The following is an 18,971-nucleotide window of genomic DNA, read 5'->3' as shown; positions in this document are numbered from 1 at the left end:
ATTTCAACAAAATGGTTAAATTGTAAGTAAAGGCATTTTAGTGAGTATCGTTATAATAATATTATGTAGATGAACATCTTTTGTATTTTGGTAGAGTTCTCGTGACAGGCATCGTCATGCTCGCTTAATGCCACTGCTTGTGGCGGCTACGTGGGGAGGGTCGTTCCCTTTCCTAAAATATGGTCGAGGGAGGCGATGGCTGGTCCATGGGTCATGTTCGTGAACGGGTGCTGCTTTGTGGTGGCTAGATGATCCTCTCACCGGGAAATCTTATGTATTCTTTTTTATTTCTTTTATTTTTTTATATAAAAGCTAATAAAATGCTCGCATAATTCCTTTATTTTATTTACGGTATGTGTGGATTGATGCATCTACTGTGTTGTACTTTAATACTTATACTCAATAACTTTAACTATGTTTTTACTTATTAATTTACATTTTTTTTCCTTAGTGTAAGACATTTAGTAATTGACGTTTGTGTATTTTATTGCATCACTTTGCATATATTGTAATTGAAATGATTTGTAAATTAATTTGAAAATAAGAATCTGTAATATCATTCAGTTTTTGAAAAAGAGCAACCTTAGAGTTACTTGCTCGTACTCCTCTAAGGAAATCTGCCTTCCGAGCTGTAAGAAAAAAAAGACAATTTCAAGTGTAATGCAATTTACCTACGAAATACAAATATTTTTGTTTGTTTGTTTAAAACAGCCAGTCATAGTAGTAACCTAATATCATCAATTACCTACTGATTATATACAAATAAACAAGGTATTAATGAAAGAATTATTTATTATAGTAATAATTTGCAGCGTTTAAAATATGTGGCGGTGTGCTGTCAAAACTTAAATCCCTCATTTCTTGTAAACAAAGCAATAAAAATATCGAAGAAAAATGGCGCGGATTCTAATAACCTACTTTTTTTTACGGCGCGCGAAGTTCGGGTAAGTAGTGTGGAACGCGCGTAAACGAAATTTTCTTTTTTTGAAATTCATACAGATACCACACATAGAGCAATAAGAATGTGGCTGTCTGTTTAAACTCTGCGCCTGAAGGGATCGAAAAGAAAGGAGTGTTGTTATGAAATTCAGTACAAAACTCGTTTGGATGATGTAATGGTTATTAGGACATGGGGTGTTTTAATGTTGGCAATAAGCTGACTATTTCAGAATCTTTAATAGAGGATTAAAGATTCTGAAAGCATGGGTGTAGGCATTTACAGCATGTAAATAAAGACAAGTCGTAGAATAGGTAAACAATTATATAATAAGTAAAGGTTAAATTTACGTAAGTATATAATGCATGAGTTTCGCGTGTGGTGTCGCACCAGAATAGCACCACCCGATCTCCTCCCTTGGGTGTCGTAAGCGACTAAGGGATACATAGTAAGGAGGATGGTCAGTTTCTTTTGAAAAGAGGCACGATCGCCAACCCGCCTGCCATGCGTGGGGTCTATGGCAAAACCTCCCAAAAACATGACAGGGACTGTGATGCCCCGGGCCCCCTGTCCCCGGTGGCCTCGCTCCTGGCGGCCATGGTAGCAGCCACAAAAGCGATGGGGCAGGGGGTGCTAAGAATCCTCGGGTGCGGCAACGCTACCACAAACGAAGACCATTGGCCCTGGCTGTTACCAGGTGTCAGTTACAGTTGCCATTATATGTTTATAATGTCAAGCCACTGCGGGCCGACTAGAAGTTGGAGGAACTGGAGGAAGCTTTGAGCGGATTACGATGGGATGTCGTAGGGTTATCTGAGGTCCGAAGATATCGATAATCCTAAATTCCGGACAGAAACTCTACTTCCGGGAGGGCGGTGTCAGGTTCCTCGTTCACAAGTCTCAGAAGAAGTCACTAGAATTGCAAAACAAATTTAATAACAGGTTCGTGACAGCTGTTCAAACGGCTAGGTCTAAATTTATCAAGGCCAGCCGTTCAAAAAAGAACAGGAAAAATCTCAGGCTCTACCCTCAAAATGTAAGACGCCAAATGACCCTTCAGACTCCGGACGATGCTTCCTAGTATATAAACACATAATTGAATCACAATATACTCGACCTCAATACAGAGTGTGTAAAATTCGCACGTTGTCTATTGAGCAGAGCCAACTGACGAAGGTTAAACCTGAACTTTAAGCTTCTGGACTGGAACGGACTGGGCATCAATATCAACGGCGAATACATCACTCACCTTGAAATCGCAGACAATATCGTAATCATGGAAGACTTAAGCCATATGCTCGATGGCCTCAATACAACTTCCCAAGGAGTACTTAGGTCTTAAAATATACATTGACAAGACGAAGATCATGTCTAATGTCCATGATTCACCTACTCCCGAAACAATTGGGAACTGTTCTCCAGTAATTAATGACGTACGAGTACGTCTACCTTGGACAAGCATTCCAGTTAGGCAGGTCCACTTTCGCGTAAGAGGTCATTCGTCGAAGCCCAAATGATCGCCCAACTAAAGTGGCATTGGGCAGGGCACATAGTTCGACGCACAGATAGCCGCTGGGGCAGAAAGTCCTAAAATGGTGACCACGTACCGAAAGACGCAGTATTGGTAGGCCCCCCACAAGATGGACCGACGATCGCTGGAATACGTTGGATGGGGGCAGCACAGGACCGATCGCCGTGGAGATCTTTGGGGGAGGCCTTTGTCCAGCAGTGGACGTCTTGCGGCTGATGATGATGATGAAGTAATAATGAAAGATATAAAAAACATAACTAAAAACACCACAATCTTAACATCTATGTGACATCTACCCATGCATTCGAGTGCTAGAATTTAATAATAATTTATATTTAATTTTTATTTACTTTCCTATCCTTCAGACATACTGTGCTTCAGGTCCGGAACATAACACCTAGAATTATCATAGATAATGTCAGTAGATACCAGATATGGCCAGGGAATTATTCCCTAACCATTCCAAAATATTCAAAAATGCACAGCGTTAATGTCCAACTTTTCACTTCCGCCAAGTCAATGTGTGTACGTGGACGAAGTCGCGGGTGTCAGCTAGTAAACAATAAACTGTTTAAATATAAATGTTCGTACATGTTGGATGCATCAACCTTTAGAGCTTAAATTCGTTTACTGTGTAAGGATACTTCGTGAACATGATGTTCCTGATATCTCATTTGAAAGTAAATACCAGCCGCCCAAGGACACCGCAATACCTCTGGTATGTTTGGTCAAGAGATGCGTTGACGCCTGACTGTTTTTGAGGTGGAACTAAGAAGTGTGCACTAAGTTTAAACGAACCATCGTTTCTGTTTGGGAGTAGTTATAGCAGCCGGCAAGTGATTTCACAAAATGATGGTGAGAAGTTCCTTGTGAAATGACAGATACCAAGATGTTGTTCGAGTGGCGACATATTCGCAACGCCCACAGTTTACACCGTCATAACAGCCAGTGATTAATACCTACGTGACGATTACGAAGAAGTTGAACAACAATCTACGAGTTGCATGATTCACGATCTCAATGTTGATGACGTAATCTAAACCGTGAATAAGATCAATGACGACTCAACGTAGATTATTTAATGACTCACTTATATTATCTCACTGGCTGAACAGACTTACGCTGTTCTGCCATTAGAAAAAAAAAGATGTAAGTATTCAAGAATATTTTTTTTTGGTTCTTTTCGTCCATCTGGACAGGCAAAGGGGTCAAAAGCCCATAAAGCCAAGTCTTCATTTTTATCATATATTCAAGAATAACGCATAGCTACTCGTACTAGCTAACTAAGCTTTATATGTCATCGGAAATGTGTTATCAAAGTTAATGTGTTAAAACTAAAACAAAAACTTATTTCAGAATGTTTTTATAATTTATGTATGCAGTAATAAAATGATAAGGATTAATATCGTATTTGTGTAAACGGATTCTACATTATCGCTCTATAATTACCAATTTTTTAAAGTATTAAACTAACTATATCAATAGTATGAAATTCTTTAGAAGTAAACATAATATGCCATACTTTTCTGAAGAACTATATGAAAACACTATAAAAATATATAAGAAACACAATTCTATGATACATTATTATTGTTATATCTCAAAGGGCTAAGACAGAAAGTTGAAAGTTTTTTCTTCCGCGTACTACAAAGCTGTGGAATGAACTTCCTTGTGCGGTCTGGACGATACGACATGGGTACCTTCAAAAAAAGCGCGTACAGTTTCCTTAAGGGCGGGCAATGCTCCTGTGATTCCTCTGGTGTTGCAAGAGAATGTGACCCGTACGCTCGTTTGTCCTTTTCCAAGAATTTAATAGTTAAAACTCTCAGATGGCTTGTTTTTTCCCGATACCTTCAACAAATGTCGTTAATATATACAGACATGTATACAAAACTTAACAAATTGTAAACTAAAACCCTCCTCGAGAAACACGCAATCCATTGGTGAAAACAGCATGAAAATCGGTGGAGTGGTTTTTGAGGTTACCGCGAACAGACAGACGCGGCGGAGGACTTTGTTTTACAATATTATGTAGTGATGCTATTTAATATTACATGTACGAGTATTTTTAGTTTTTCATGTTCAAACGGAGTGCTGCTGTCAGCAGGTGGACTTATCCACTGAGTTTCAAGACATCATTATTTTATTTATTGAACAGCTGGCAGAGGGCAGAATGTTTTTCTAATTAACTACTTGACACATAAGTATCGTTATATTTTGGATATTTCACACTATAACTTTGGAAGTTTGTTTGCAAGTCCCGTGCTTATGAACTGGAAAATAAATATATACCTATACCTGAAAATCGGCATTAAGTGGCGAAAGTTATTTTGGAAAATCTCCCTTTAGGGGATGACAGTTTTTATGGCTAAGTTTTTTTTTTCATTAACTTGAAATTTTAAACTTAGGTTATGTTTATAATGAGGTAGTGTCAGATAAGAAACGATTTCGACAATAACCCTTCTAAGGGGTTCAATGGAGTTTGGAAGTTTGTGTGAAAGTCCTATATTTTTTAAGTCAGGGACGTGTTAATCGACACTAACAGTTTTAAATATTAAAAAGCTCGTTAAGTTATCTTCGAAAATTCTCTCTTAAGGGTGGAAAATAGGCGATGGAGGTTTGTCTAGGAAAGATTTAGTATTGTTAGTCTTAACTTGAAATTTGCAAGGTAGGTTTTTTCTAGTGGGTGGGTCTAGTGTCAAACTAGAAATGGTTTTGAGAAAACTCCCTTAAGGGGGTAAAATTGGGGTTGGAAGGGTAGATACATGAAATTCCTATGTTTTTGAAGTTTAAGACTTGAATATCAACATTTAGGTAATCACTGCTTGGGGAAGAAAAGTGAGTAAAACCATCAATTTAGCTCAATTCCATATACGATTATACGGCATTTTCAAACCCATAATATGCTTTTCTCTAGCAATAAATATATGGACTCAACTTATAAGATTTCTAGTCGTTTGACCAGATTTTCAATTAGTTTCAAATCAAAATGTGACTAAGTCGGTAACTATTTATGTGGGTATTATATTCAATGTATACTTGTATGATAAATCTATCTCTATACATTTTAATAATAAGTAATGCCAAATTAAAAAAAAACTAGGATTTAACTTTGGAAATACCTGAACAATTCAGTTAAAAAACAGGACAGTAATAGAGTTGCAATAGCCAGTTAAATAAATATGTAACTAAAATAATCATATTTTTTAATAAAAGTATTTGAATAGAATTATACGAATTGTAAACTAGTTAGTCAGTGAATGTGTTAAAATAAATGCTAGTAAAAATCGAGGACACAAATTAAATATTAACACATTTACAAGTATCTTTGTGTTTTAATCTGTATTCTCTGAATAAATAATACCAATTACTTAAAATTTAAAAACCCAGGACGCTTAAAAACTATTTAGCACATCCCAGGACACTAGAATAAGTAGGACTTGTCCTGGAAAAACAGGACGGTTGGCAACACTAAGGTACATTGAATATTTTTTTTAAAGATTAATTATAGTTATGTTATGGTAAGGTTAAGGTATATCAAATAAAATCAAAATCATTTTATTCAAGTAGGTCACGAAAACGACGCTTATGAATGTCAAAAGAAATAAAATATTTTTCTTATTGAATCTATCGCTACTTCGTAAAGGGTTGAGCTAATGAGAAGAAGTAGCAAGAAACTCATTGCCACTCTTTTATATCAAGATTTACAGATCATTTCAATTACAATATAATATGTAAAATGATGCAACAAATACACTCAAACGTCAAATAGTCAATGTCTTACACGAGTAAGTAAAAAAAAATAAATGTACTTAAATTAATACAAAAGTTATTGAGTACAGTAGCTGCATCATCCACATACACCATTAATCAATAAAGGTATTCTGTGAGCATTTTATAAGCGATTATAAATAAATAAACATGTATATATCCATACATATATATGTATACACAATAACTTTAAAGAATCTGAAACCGAGTCCCCGGCAACAGGATCACCCAGCCATCACAAGCAGCGCCCGTTCACGAGCATGGCGCATGAGCCAGCCATCGCCTCCCTCAACCATATTTTAGGGAAGGGGACGACCCGTCCCATGTCGCCGCCACAAGCAGTGACATTTAAGCAAGCATGATGAAACCTGTTACGAGAACTCGACAAACAACAATAAAATAATCCTAATACATCTATATAATCCTACATATCATGGAATACTCACCAAATACCTCTACTTACAATTTGACAATTCTGCTTAAACTTGTAATTAATATTATATTTTTACTAACAGTAATCAAAAGCTCAAAATATAGTTATGATCGACTAACAATACCTACCGAATCTAAAAAGTAATGTGTAGAATTTATGCCTGTATGAATGTCCGAGCAAAACGCAAGAACTGTGGAATATATTAGGTTTCTACGTACTTCTTATTTTACATGAATAGTCAAGTTACAAATAGGTCGGGCAAAAAATAGCCTAGACGTGGCTAGGCCTTAGTAAGTACGATTTTTTAACTATTCGATCACGTAAAAGTTAACTACGATTTGTATGAGAGCGCTATGATGTTTTCCTCTACTGTCACTATGGCGCTCTCGACGCCATACACATCGTAGTAATAAGTATTTTATTAGTTAAACTTTCACGCAATCGAATAGGTAAAAAATCTCATATTTGGTACTCTGTACATAATATTATCATCACGTTAGAGGCAGGTAAAGGATTTTTGCTGGATTATTATATAGGTTTCTGATACCTACATCATAATATAATCTCGAGGAGAAATTCTAGAATCTCATATGTATACGCATTGACCATAGAAAGTTTTAGTGTAAACTGTAGGTAGGTGTTTTCAGCTTCAATGAATCCAGGTTGTTTTGCCAATCGACCGCTCGACCGGCGCGGCGCGGCGTCGGGCTGACCGCATAGGAGTAGGACATGGTTACAAAGTTAACAAACTGAGACTAGATTGTAGTAATAAACCGATCGGCAAAATCCGTCGCAGAGACGGGAGACCACAGCCCGCGCGCTAGAGTTCAGTTCACGGCTCCCGATGACATCATCCGAGATTACGTGGCCTGTCGGCCGTCGTAACTAACAACAATTGGCTCTAAAATAACTAAGCAAAAATATCCAACATGAAAAGCATTAAATAACCGAATTTCGTTTTGTTGCGAACAGGCTTGACTTGAGTATAGTTAAAAAATAATTAGCATGCAATATTAGTACATAGTAAAATTGAATGTCTAAAATCGACATTGTTTCAGCTCATAAGATCAAGCTTGCTCACTAGAACTATTTTATATTGCTTTACTTAATCATTAGCTAGTTACTATTGTTAAATGAATTGAAAGAAAAACATTACAATAAATCGTTTAACTAAATTGTATTACCATAAGGCGGCCAATGGTTGTCATCACCAAGGTGAGAGAGAGGGCGATAAAACCTGACGCCCGACGGAACCAGCCGACCTCAACGAATCGTCGTCGTGTGTACACTCATAAAGCGTTTATTTCGGATTTGCCTCAACTCGAAGTATCTCGTGCGTTTGGGTGTGTCCGGTGTCGTCTTATACCAGAAAACAAGTATGTATTTTATAAACTTTTTATGTCGTTAATTACATTGTACTGTTAAAATAATTAATTGAACGTTTCTTATGTAGTTAGTTTATGGTATCAAAACTATTTTGTTCAACCGTGAATCAGTTGTTAGCATACCAAATTGCTAAAAGCCGGTTAGTGTTAAATACCTATAGGTACCTACTTTTATTTTTATTTTGCAGTGTTTGTGTGTTGTTATCTCAACATTTTGTTTTGTTTTAGGAATTCAAAATGAGCGGACAACAATATTACCCGTACAAGGTAAAATTTTGCACCAACTTTTATACCTAGTAGGTACCTACATTTAGCTGTATCGATTCTGAAATGATGTCATTCATGGCAAGGCTGTTTAAAGGCGTTTCATTAGAACTTATGGGTAAACAAGTTAAAATTAGTGAAAATTAACGTAGTTAGATTCATTTGGTACCTATTCTTTACATGTAGGAAGGATCTTACATAAGATATTATTTGTTTGCGAGGTGTGCTATTAGGAAGTTTATTGCTTTTAAGAAAAGTAGCTACTAGCTACCTAGCGCCTTAGTAAATAGTTGGTTCTTCTGGTAGCTTCTAGAACTTTTTAATAATTACTTATTACGGTAGCTGCTATTTAGTTCTGTAGTACCTATACCGAAATGCATAAACCTCCAGGCGATGTAAGTATAAATTAATTCATGTTACATACTGAAAATTCCTTGAATTGCATAGAATATTAATTCTTTAATAATTTATTACAAATTGATCACTTAATCTGCTCAATAAGTAATTTATTTTCATACCAATGAATACAGAAAAAGTTTAATACTTGCAGAAATATGCTTCAAGCTATAATTATACAGCTTTCGAAATTCTTTCTTAAAATCAGTATTAATATCACCATATTAATGTTAATACCTACTCTCTTTATGCAATACTAACTCAAGGAAAAGTTTAAGGTTGGTAGTGTTGTGGCAGGTAAGATTGCCTCAAGCCTACATACTTCAACCACAAGCACCAGGTTCACGAAAATAGGCTTTGCACGCGAAAATTTTATCGGTTAATAAAATAATATTACCAATTAGGTATTAAACCCCCTAGCCATCAGAATAAGTCAGGTATTGTGAACTTACTCTGTTCACATCATTTTTTAATGAAACTTGTTGAAAACTAAATATTCACATGCCTCGATAATTTTGCTATAGGTAATTGTTACTTGGAAATTCAACAATCGTAATTATTAGTAAAAAGAGACATAGTTTTTATAATAGGTAAGTACTTACTTATATTTGTATACGGACTTCAAATCATAGTTTTCATAAAAAATATGCATCAATTAAATAAAATTTTTAATTCCTTAGAATTCACGAGAAAAGGTTTTAATGGCAACCGAGTTTTTAAGTACCCACTAATAGCGTTGACAAAAGAGGTAAGAGGGTACCTTCTGTTTTAGGTATGTTATTTTCTTTAAAACAAATTATCTTACCCCAAACTAGGCATAGCCTGTACTATGGGTACAAGTCAACGATATGTTTAATATAATATACATACTTATACATATAAACCTCCAAGACTGGGAAACAAACATCAATATTCATCATAATATAGTTTGCACCTACCGGGACTCGAACCCGACACCTCTAGCTCAGTAGGCGTGGTAACTACCCACTGGGCTATGTGGGTCGTCCTAAAAGTTTTACACCCTTATTCATAATGGTCCGCTAACTTTTTAGGAGTGTTTTTTCTCATTCTAACTTAGTTCAATAGAAAAAGACAGAGTGAGAATTAGCAATGCTCTCAGTTAGCAGACTATTATGAATAAGGGGGTTATTGTATAAAGGGGCGTATGACTCACCTACCCCTCGTCGTGGCCTCGCCTCGTAGGGAGGCTCACTGGCGCCAGACTATTATTTTTTCATTAGGATTAAGTTATTGAGTAGGCTACAGACTCTCATTGTGATTAAGGCCCGGTATTCACCAAAGCGGAGAGTTGTAATTTATTGTTGAATATTGAATTGGTTAATAATGAAATGAAGCAAAGAGCATGCATTAATGAATTGTCTTATAATGAAAGTGTATTGCATCAATAATAATAATATAACATCAATAAAAGTGGTAAATTAGTGAAGGCGAATAAAAAATTAGTTGAATTAAGATTATTTCAAATCGTGCAGTAACGTGATTTCTTTATTAGTTTATGGACGAGGCGAGCAGGACGTTCAGCTGATGGTAATTGATACGCCCTGCCCATTACAATGTAGTGCCGCTCAGGATTATTGAAAAACTCAAAAATTCTGAGTGGCACTACAACTGCACTCGTCACCTTGAAAAATAAGATGTCAATTCACGTTTTCCATTAATTTCACTAGCTACGGCGCCCTTCAGATCGAAACACATTAATGCTTACAGATTACTGCATCACGGCAGAAATTCTCATAACCTAGCCGGCATCCGGTTGCAAAGAAGCCTCCCACTAGTAAGTTACACGCGCCTCGCACACCCGAAAGCGTTATTTCACGTTCTCCTTTCGTAGATATCACTTGACTGATTTCCAGCTCTCAAAGCTTACATCTCCGCTATACACAGCTCACATCTCCTCTCCGCTTTGGTGGATACAGGGCCTAAGTGTCATAACACTTAGTGCTGAAAGCGAACCGTCATAATATTTGAGGGCGCACCTTCGCGTAGTTACCTACTGTAATTAATATTTATTATGTTGATACTATAGTGCGAGTGTAACATGTTGATGACTTTGAAACTATGTTACAATATAATGTTAAAATTATTATTGAGACGGAATCTGAAGACCTAGCTACTACAGAATATGGGTATCGTATCCGAGGTTGTCGAGGGTGCAGAGAATGAATTTGGGATTAATTTTTGAAATCCAAGATGGCCGCCGCGCTATATTATGATTTCAACAATATGGGTATCGTATCCGAGGTTCTCGAGGGTGCAGATAATGAATTTGGGATTATTTTTTAAATCCAAGATGGCCGCCGCGCTAAATTAAGATTCAACAATATGGGTATCGTATCCGAGGTTCTCGAGGGTGCAGATAACGAATTTGGGATCATTTTTTAAATCCAATATGGCCGCCGCGCAAAATTATGATTTCAACAATATGGGTATCGTATCCGAGGTGCTCGAGGGTACAGAGAACGAATTTGGGATCATTTTTGAAATCCAAGATGGCCGCCGCGCAATACTTTTTTGGATCCATACGTATGCGTGGAGGTTATAATGATAACCCTAATGCCACACATAAAAGTAGCACAAAAACGTGAGTGGCGGCCATCTCGGATTTCAAAAAGGACCGCAAAATCGTTATCTGCACCCTCGAGAACCTCGGATACGATACCCATATTGTTGAAATCATAATTTAGCGCGGCGGCCATCTTGGATATCAAAAATGATACCAAATTCGTACTTAGGTAAGTATCATAATGTTTTATGCCACTACGGTTCTGTCGCCGTACAGATTCTACCTATCAATGTTTATTCATTACACAATGTATGCAGTATTACTGTACTTACGAGTCTAACTTATTTAACTTTTTTTTACCTATATAGGCATCTACCTAGCTACCAGAATGATTGGTTCTTATGTAGGCAGAATTAACTGTTACTCGAATAAAAAAAATGTTGGACGATAAGTCTGTCCCTACATTGTAGCACGATACGAAGTGTTCTTGTATGTTAAATTCACTTTGAATAATATAACCAAAAATTAATGTAAAGAATCTCGATCTACTTGATTTGAAAAAAAAAAATACGGCATTTGTATCTACGGAATTCTGCTAAATATAATAGAAAGGTATACACATTAGTGCACTATTTGCACTAATCTTTATTCACCATCACTAATTCACCCCTTGGATTGCTGTTATCATTCAGAAGATGCAATGCACTTACGTTGTAATGCAATTTATTCAGGCATGATCTTTGCTTCATTTTATTATTAAACAATACAATATTCAACAATGATGAATTACTATGGGCATCTTTCACAAAATAAAGTATAAACAAATACGGGTTGCACTCCGGGAGTGCCGGCAGAAATGAAAACTTGAATTAACGTTGTGAATAATTTGGAATGGTTAGGGAATAATTTCGCACGAATTGTTTTATTTATCAGTATAAAAGTATTTATGTGGTTAAATACAATCTTCATTTTTTGCACTATCGTACACAAAAAAGAAAATTTATATTACATAAAAAAGTTTACTTATCTGTCAGAAAAATCAACTTTTATCCATAATTTCAACGACTGCCTTACGAACTCTCGATCAGGCCACGTGTCCTGACGCGAGTTTATCATTTTATACCCATCACAACTCTCAAGAAGTTTTTACTTCAAAAATTAATTAATTTGACCAATGCACGCACACTAACACAAATTGGCATACAAATCGCGAGTGTACTGGCCTGTTTTTATCGTTTGTCCAACAGCAAAATATTATATCTAGACGTATAAATTATCTAAGGTCACTCGCATGTATTTTTATTCATATCATAACCGGATCCGAGTTCAATATTTTTTAAGTAAACACAATTCCGCAGTGTACCCCCACCGTGTACCCCGCGGAACCCTTCGAACCCGCGGCAGATGCGGAGACCCTCAGGAAGGCGATGAAAGGCTTCGGCACTGATGAGAAGGCCATCATTGACGTGTTGTGTCGTCGTGGTATTGTGCAGCGTCTTGAAATCGCCGAAACATTCAAGACCAACTACGGAAAGGTGAGGATAACTTAATAATTGAGACCACACAAATCATATAGCCCAGAACTGGATATGGTCCTTACTATGGGTGCGAGCCAAAATATGTACGTCCGCTTTACTTTTATATTTATTTTATAAAGATTTATATAGTAACAAATCACCGGAGGAATCACAAGAGCGTTGCCGGCATTTAGGATCCTCATATCGTAAAGATCTGGAAGGACGGCGCAAAGAAGGTCACTTCACAGTGGAAAAAAATCGAACTGTGGATGTATGGTGAAGATGATGAAGGTTATGGCGCCGGAGCCCTATATTGACGCCATATAGGGCTCCGGCGGTAGGAATCAGGTTATACAGCTCTTCGGAACACTCCCTGTGAAATATGCGGTAGAAGACACACAATGAAGCGAAGTCTCTATTCAACGCCAAATACTTCAAATATAATATTTTTAGATTGTTTGATTTGTTATTAAAATAGCTCTATTTACGGCCGTTTTCAATAACCTAATCTATGCTTAGTTTAACTTACTAGAGGTAGACAAATCTATCCTTTTACGCTTACTTACATTTCAATAACCTATCGACATACAGCATTGGACTATAGCAATATTGGACATTACTATGGATAGATAAGGTGTTGTCATTAAACGGTTACAGCAATGTATCCGTAACTAGAGATACGTTATTGAAAACGGCCGTTAATGTACACCTTAGGACTGAATTAGATCCAACTCAGTTACAACTAATGTCAAACGGCGTCACTTCCCCAAAGCAGTGTCAATAGCGTCCTAGTTGTAACATAATTCATAAAAGAACTTTGGGCGTAGTAAAATGCGTTTCGACCTTGATAACCTCAAATGTGCCAATTATACATCCATATAACCGGATCTCAACAGAACAAGTGTACTGTTTAGTGGTAGATATAGGTTTGATAACAGAACTGCTTCTGAACCTAAACACACAAAATCCTAGAGAAAAGTCAAGTTTAGACATAGAAAATTGACCACTCTTACAACCGCGACACAAAATTAAACCTTAGAGATGTATGGAAAGGATTTACATTGGCACTAAATAATGTATTATGTATTACTTGTGAGAAACATTGTGTTTTAATTTTAAAGATACACTGTGTTTTCATGTTTTCATGCGATGGACAAGTTAATCTATTTATTTAAGTGCTAGCACGCATTGCGAATATTTCACCCGCTAAATTCTGTGACATTTATAGCTGCACGCACTTGCGGAAAAAAATCCGCAATATATTTTACCTCAAAATATCCCCGGTGCGGATTTGCGTGGGCGTGACTGTTCAGTCACGTATCGCTTACGAGAGAAAGATGTAATGCCCTTCGCCTTCTGTCTTCAAACTAATGATTATACAGGTTGGTTTTTTGAGAAGGGTGGTGATTGCCAAGTCGGGAACCATGAGACTTAGACAAAAGTCGTAAAAGAAGTCACGCCCTCGACTTATAAGAAACAAATAACTGCACATTTATGAAATTTCTTGAACTTTTGACAGAAATCGACCCGAATGACTTTTAAATTACTCACATAGTTCTAAATACCTTTTCCGAATGTAAATAGCGTTGTGAATATTTGTTTTGGTACCAGCTAAGTGCTTCTACTGCTAAAAAAATAGGCTTCCATTAAATCAAATCGGTCATTATTTAGAATTTCAATTCTGAGAAAGTTCTTTCAAAGTACTTAAAATAAACTTAAAATTAAAATAAAACATAAACAAACTTATACTGACGACTGATGATCAATATTCGAAAAAATATAAATGGAATTCCACTTTCTAATTTGTAATATCTTATCTTTTTATTTATAAGTATCACAAAAGTATTCCGCTAGGAAGATGTCTAATAAAAATTTGAATAGGAGGTGAGTTTTCTCCCGTGTAATAATAAGATACAAAATTTGGTATTTCCTTTAATTTTTTGTAAAATATTTCTTTGCGAAGATTAATCCTTAACAGCATCAGAGTCCATTGGTTCAAAAAAAATCATCCGGGTCGATTTCCGTCAAAAGTTCAAGAAATTTTAAAAAACAAAATTTACGTTATTCCTTATAATTCGAGGGCATAACTTCTTTCCCGCCTTTTCTCTAAGTCTCGTAGTTTCAGACTTGGCCATCACCGCCCTTCTCAAAATATCCATCCTGTATATATGACATGAAACACACGCGTGTATGCGTGTGTTTCATGTGTGCATGAAAGAAACCATTCCAAAATTTATTATATCGAGAGCTATATTATACGGTATATTTTTGGAAAAATAAAAGATTTATATAAACTGTTACAAAATGGTTTCAATTATGTTCTATTTTAGCGATTTCTTGGGCTAACAGCCTTAAGGTAAACCCGCAAAGACTTGACAGGGTAAGTGCTAGCACGCATTGCGAATTTTTACCGCGCGGTTTCTCCCGCAACATTCTGTGACATATGAAATTGTATTAGACTGCATGCACTTGCGGAAAAAATCCGCGCGTATATTGTACCGCAAACAATCCGCAGTTGCGGTGCGGCATTTCTACGAAGGGCGGCTTCGTGGGCGCGACCGCTCAGTCGCGTATCGCTAATGAGAGAAGGATGTCGTGCTCATCGCCTTCAAACAAATGATTATATAAATAATAATAATAATTACACACTTTTTACACAAATTATTTTGCCCCAAGTTAATCATATTATATAGCCTGTGTTATGGGTTCCAAGACAATTATATATTTAATACTATATACTTACTTAAACATACATTAATTCTTATAAACATACATTTAAACATCCATGACTCGGAAACAAACATCTATATTCATCATATAAATGCTTGCACCTACCGGGATTCAAACCCGGGACCTCTAGCTTAGTAGGTAGGATCGCTAACCACTCGGCTATACAGGTCGTCGAAAATAAAATGACTTTAAACTATAAATGACATGACGATCAGTACATACACAAGCACACATAGAATTTTGCAAGAATGCATTAAAAAATTATTATATTTAATTATATATACAGTATGGGACCAAGAGGGTCACATAGATGTAGACTTAAATATTATGACAATTGACACGGACGATTGGCTCAGCTGGAAGAGCGCGGGGACGTAACCCTAGAAGCGTCGGTTCTAATCCCGCATCTATATTATGTTACCAGAGGGAGGCTGGCGGCAGGATGCCGGCTACATTATGGGTACCACAACAGCGCCAATTTCTGCCGTCAAGCAGCAAGTAATGTGTAAGCATTACTGTGTTTCGGTCTGAAGGGCGCAGTTGCTAGTGAAATGACTGGGAAAATTTATAAAAAAAATCGGTATTTAACTTTTAAGCTGTCTATTTTCGTCCGCAATTTTGGAAAAAAGGTTCTTTTTACATTTTTTCGCACAACAGTATTTGTGACATCATTTGACACGCGTTAATTGTTCTGTTGTCCATTAACATGTTCTCTGAGTACCTACTCGTATAAACTTGACTTAAAATCGCGCGGAATTTTGCCGCAGTGCGTGCTAGCTGAAACTTACTAAGCTAAGATCTTCATCCGCGCGAATTTTTATTCGCAATGTGTTCTAGGCCTTAATAGTTAATGATGGTTATTGCTATTATACTTCCTATACGTGATGATGATCGCGGACACCGACACCCTAACATGCCTATTGGTCATTTAGACCTATTGTATGATACTTCAGCCATACCATAAGCCTCTTGTATCTCATATTATGTCTACTGAACCACAACCAATAGGCAATTAAATTAATTTCAATATGTATAAGTTGTCAATTAAAAAAAATCATTTTTTTCTAATTGCAAAAACATAATTTAATGATATTGAAAGAAACGTTGTTAAGGTATCTAATTAGGTACTAAATTATGCGGTATAATAATAATTTCATTGATCGTATTTAATAGTTTTTTTTTACAATTTTGTTCTTAAGCTAAAATCGTAAATTAGCACGAGAATATAATATTTGGATTTATGTTTCGTGCTCACGGCCCAATAAGTATAACTCCATGCGTGCGTACATAAATTATAAGTACACACACACTTTTTATTTAACGGCCACATAATACATGTAAGTCTACTGTGGCGTAGCTATCCAATGCGAAAATAATGCCAGTATTATTGGTACACTTCCCCGTAAGTTAGTTCCCGATTCTTTTAATTTTATGTAATCATTTATTTATTTATTTAAATTCACCAGTGGTAATTCCAATATTACATATTTTAAAAGTATGCTAAGTTACAAAGGTTATACATATTACTAATCGCATTACCTTTTAAGGTGAATACCGCATGCGAAAATATGTGTGTGATCCCTTACAATCGGTCCATCTTATGGGGGGCCTACCAACAGTGCATCTTCTGGCACGTGGTCGCCATTCACCTGCCCCACCGGCCATCTATCCGTTCAACTATGTGCCTTGCCCACTGCCACTTCAGTTTCGCAATCATCAATATTCACAAAAAATAGTATATTTCAATAACTGTACCAGGACCTCATCAGCGAACTCAAGAGCGAGCTAGGTGGTCACCTGGAGAACGTCATCGTCGCCCTCATGACTCCCCTCCCACACTTCTACGCCAAGGAGCTGCACGACGCCGTCGCGGGAATTGGTACTGATGAAGAAGCCATCATCGAAATACTCTGTACCCTCAGCAACTATGGGATTCGTACCATCTCAGCGTTCTATGAACAGCGTAAGTTGAATTACTTACTAATCTATTTCTAGTTTATTGCAATGTAATTATATCCTTCCAAATTAAACTCGGCTTAACTGAGTGCTTACAATGCATCGTCTCTCATGTTTAACATGGTGAGACTATAAGTTATAGAGGTGAACTTATCAAATGGATGTCCAAATCTTAAACTATCAGTCAGGAATAGTTAAGGCGAAACTAAATGCCAGCGACCTTGAGCGATATGAGTTCACGGCTGCCGGCCCGCCATCTATGTAACAAAGCCAATATTTTCAAATTTCTTGGGTGGAAAACAGTTTATATGCTTACAATCCTCGCTATTCACTACTAATCTGAATAAATGAACCTACACAAAAAAGTACAAGCTATAAGATTAACTTTCCTGAGAAAAGTACCAAAAAAATGCATCACGCCATGCCAAAAAACTTGTTTAACTTCAAAGAAAAGTGGTAGTTCAAAAAGGCTCGGCAGTGTTAACAAACAGGAAGCATTAGCAACCTACAAATAAGACTTAAGGATATGTGTAACAGGATTAAGTAGTGTTCATAGCTCGAATTGCTATACTTTCACTACAAAACTTGTCTAAAAACACCATGTTTGCGTGTTTTCTGCTTACTCTTCGCCTTAAAAATACTCTAAAGCAGCCTCAGGACAATTTTGATAAAAGTTATTATTGGGTTAAACGTCATCCTTGAGTTGTACTAAAAAGCAATGTAACCAGGTACGGAACCACTTGATTCTAGAAACTAGATACACTTCCTTTACATAATTTGTTGTAATTTTACTTTAAATTTTTTGCTTAATTGAGGTGTCGCCTATTATCATATTATTGTACGCTAGTTCCTATTTTCATTACTAACATTTTAAAAATGCAATAGATCCCTACTTGTAGAATTGCCAAACGTACTCTAAAATAGAGTAACTGTATTTTCATGTGTAGGCTGGATACCTACTTGTTGTTGTCCAAAAAAAAACCGTTTTTCTAATACAGTCCATAAAATAAATACTTATGACGTCAGTCTGACAAGCTTTTGTAGAAAAAAAATTTAACATGTTTATGACACACTTAATAATCTCTACTCTTACATTAAGGATTGGTCTCCGCTGCGCTCCAGCTAGATACCGCACTACCTAAGAACAATTATAGCCTTTTTAAACATACGCTTTGTATTATTTTACATTGAAATTATTAATAAAATAAGTGATCCGAGGCTTTCTTGTACTATAATTTTTACAAAGTTTTATAACGCAACCTGGCATTTTAGTTTTAATTATTAGCAATGTTTAACAGTGGCACGTCAACGTCACACATTGTTCGTGACTGGCTTGAGTACGCCCACTTGGGCGTAGTATAATTAGTTGCCGCACATTGCGATTACGTCTGGTATCTAGTTGGAGCGCAGCGGAGACCAATCTTTAATCTAAGACTGTACTCTTTATTTAGGTATCATCTCTAAAGTGAGAAATTTTCCATAAAAATTACTACTGTGGTACCTACGTACTAAACATTATGAAATCGA

At 36.4% G+C, this 18,971-nt stretch overlaps 1 protein-coding gene across 4 annotated transcripts in view; it reads left to right on the top strand.

The window, feature by feature from the left end:
* Positions 1–7,918: 7,918 nt before the first annotated feature.
* LOC126976351 (annexin B9) overlaps positions 7,919–18,971 on the top strand; it is a 26,115-nt gene continuing 15,062 nt past the window's right edge. For all 4 annotated transcript variants that reach the window (XM_050824667.1, XM_050824653.1, XM_050824662.1 and 1 more), the window contains exons 1-4: positions 7,919–8,048; positions 8,286–8,324; positions 12,600–12,776; positions 17,247–17,451. In XM_050824667.1, the coding sequence (XP_050680624.1) occupies positions 8,295–8,324; positions 12,600–12,776; positions 17,247–17,451 (412 nt within the window). In that variant the 5' untranslated portion in view covers positions 7,919–8,048; positions 8,286–8,294. The remainder of the gene's footprint in view (positions 8,049–8,285; positions 8,325–12,599; positions 12,777–17,246; positions 17,452–18,971) is intronic.

Source organism: Leptidea sinapis, chromosome 2, assembly GCF_905404315.1.
Source record: "Leptidea sinapis chromosome 2, ilLepSina1.1, whole genome shotgun sequence".
Lineage (NCBI taxonomy): Eukaryota > Metazoa > Arthropoda > Insecta > Lepidoptera > Pieridae > Leptidea > Leptidea sinapis.
The sequence above is the reverse complement of the archived record's forward strand: the minus strand, read 5'-3'. Positions and strand labels throughout refer to the sequence as shown.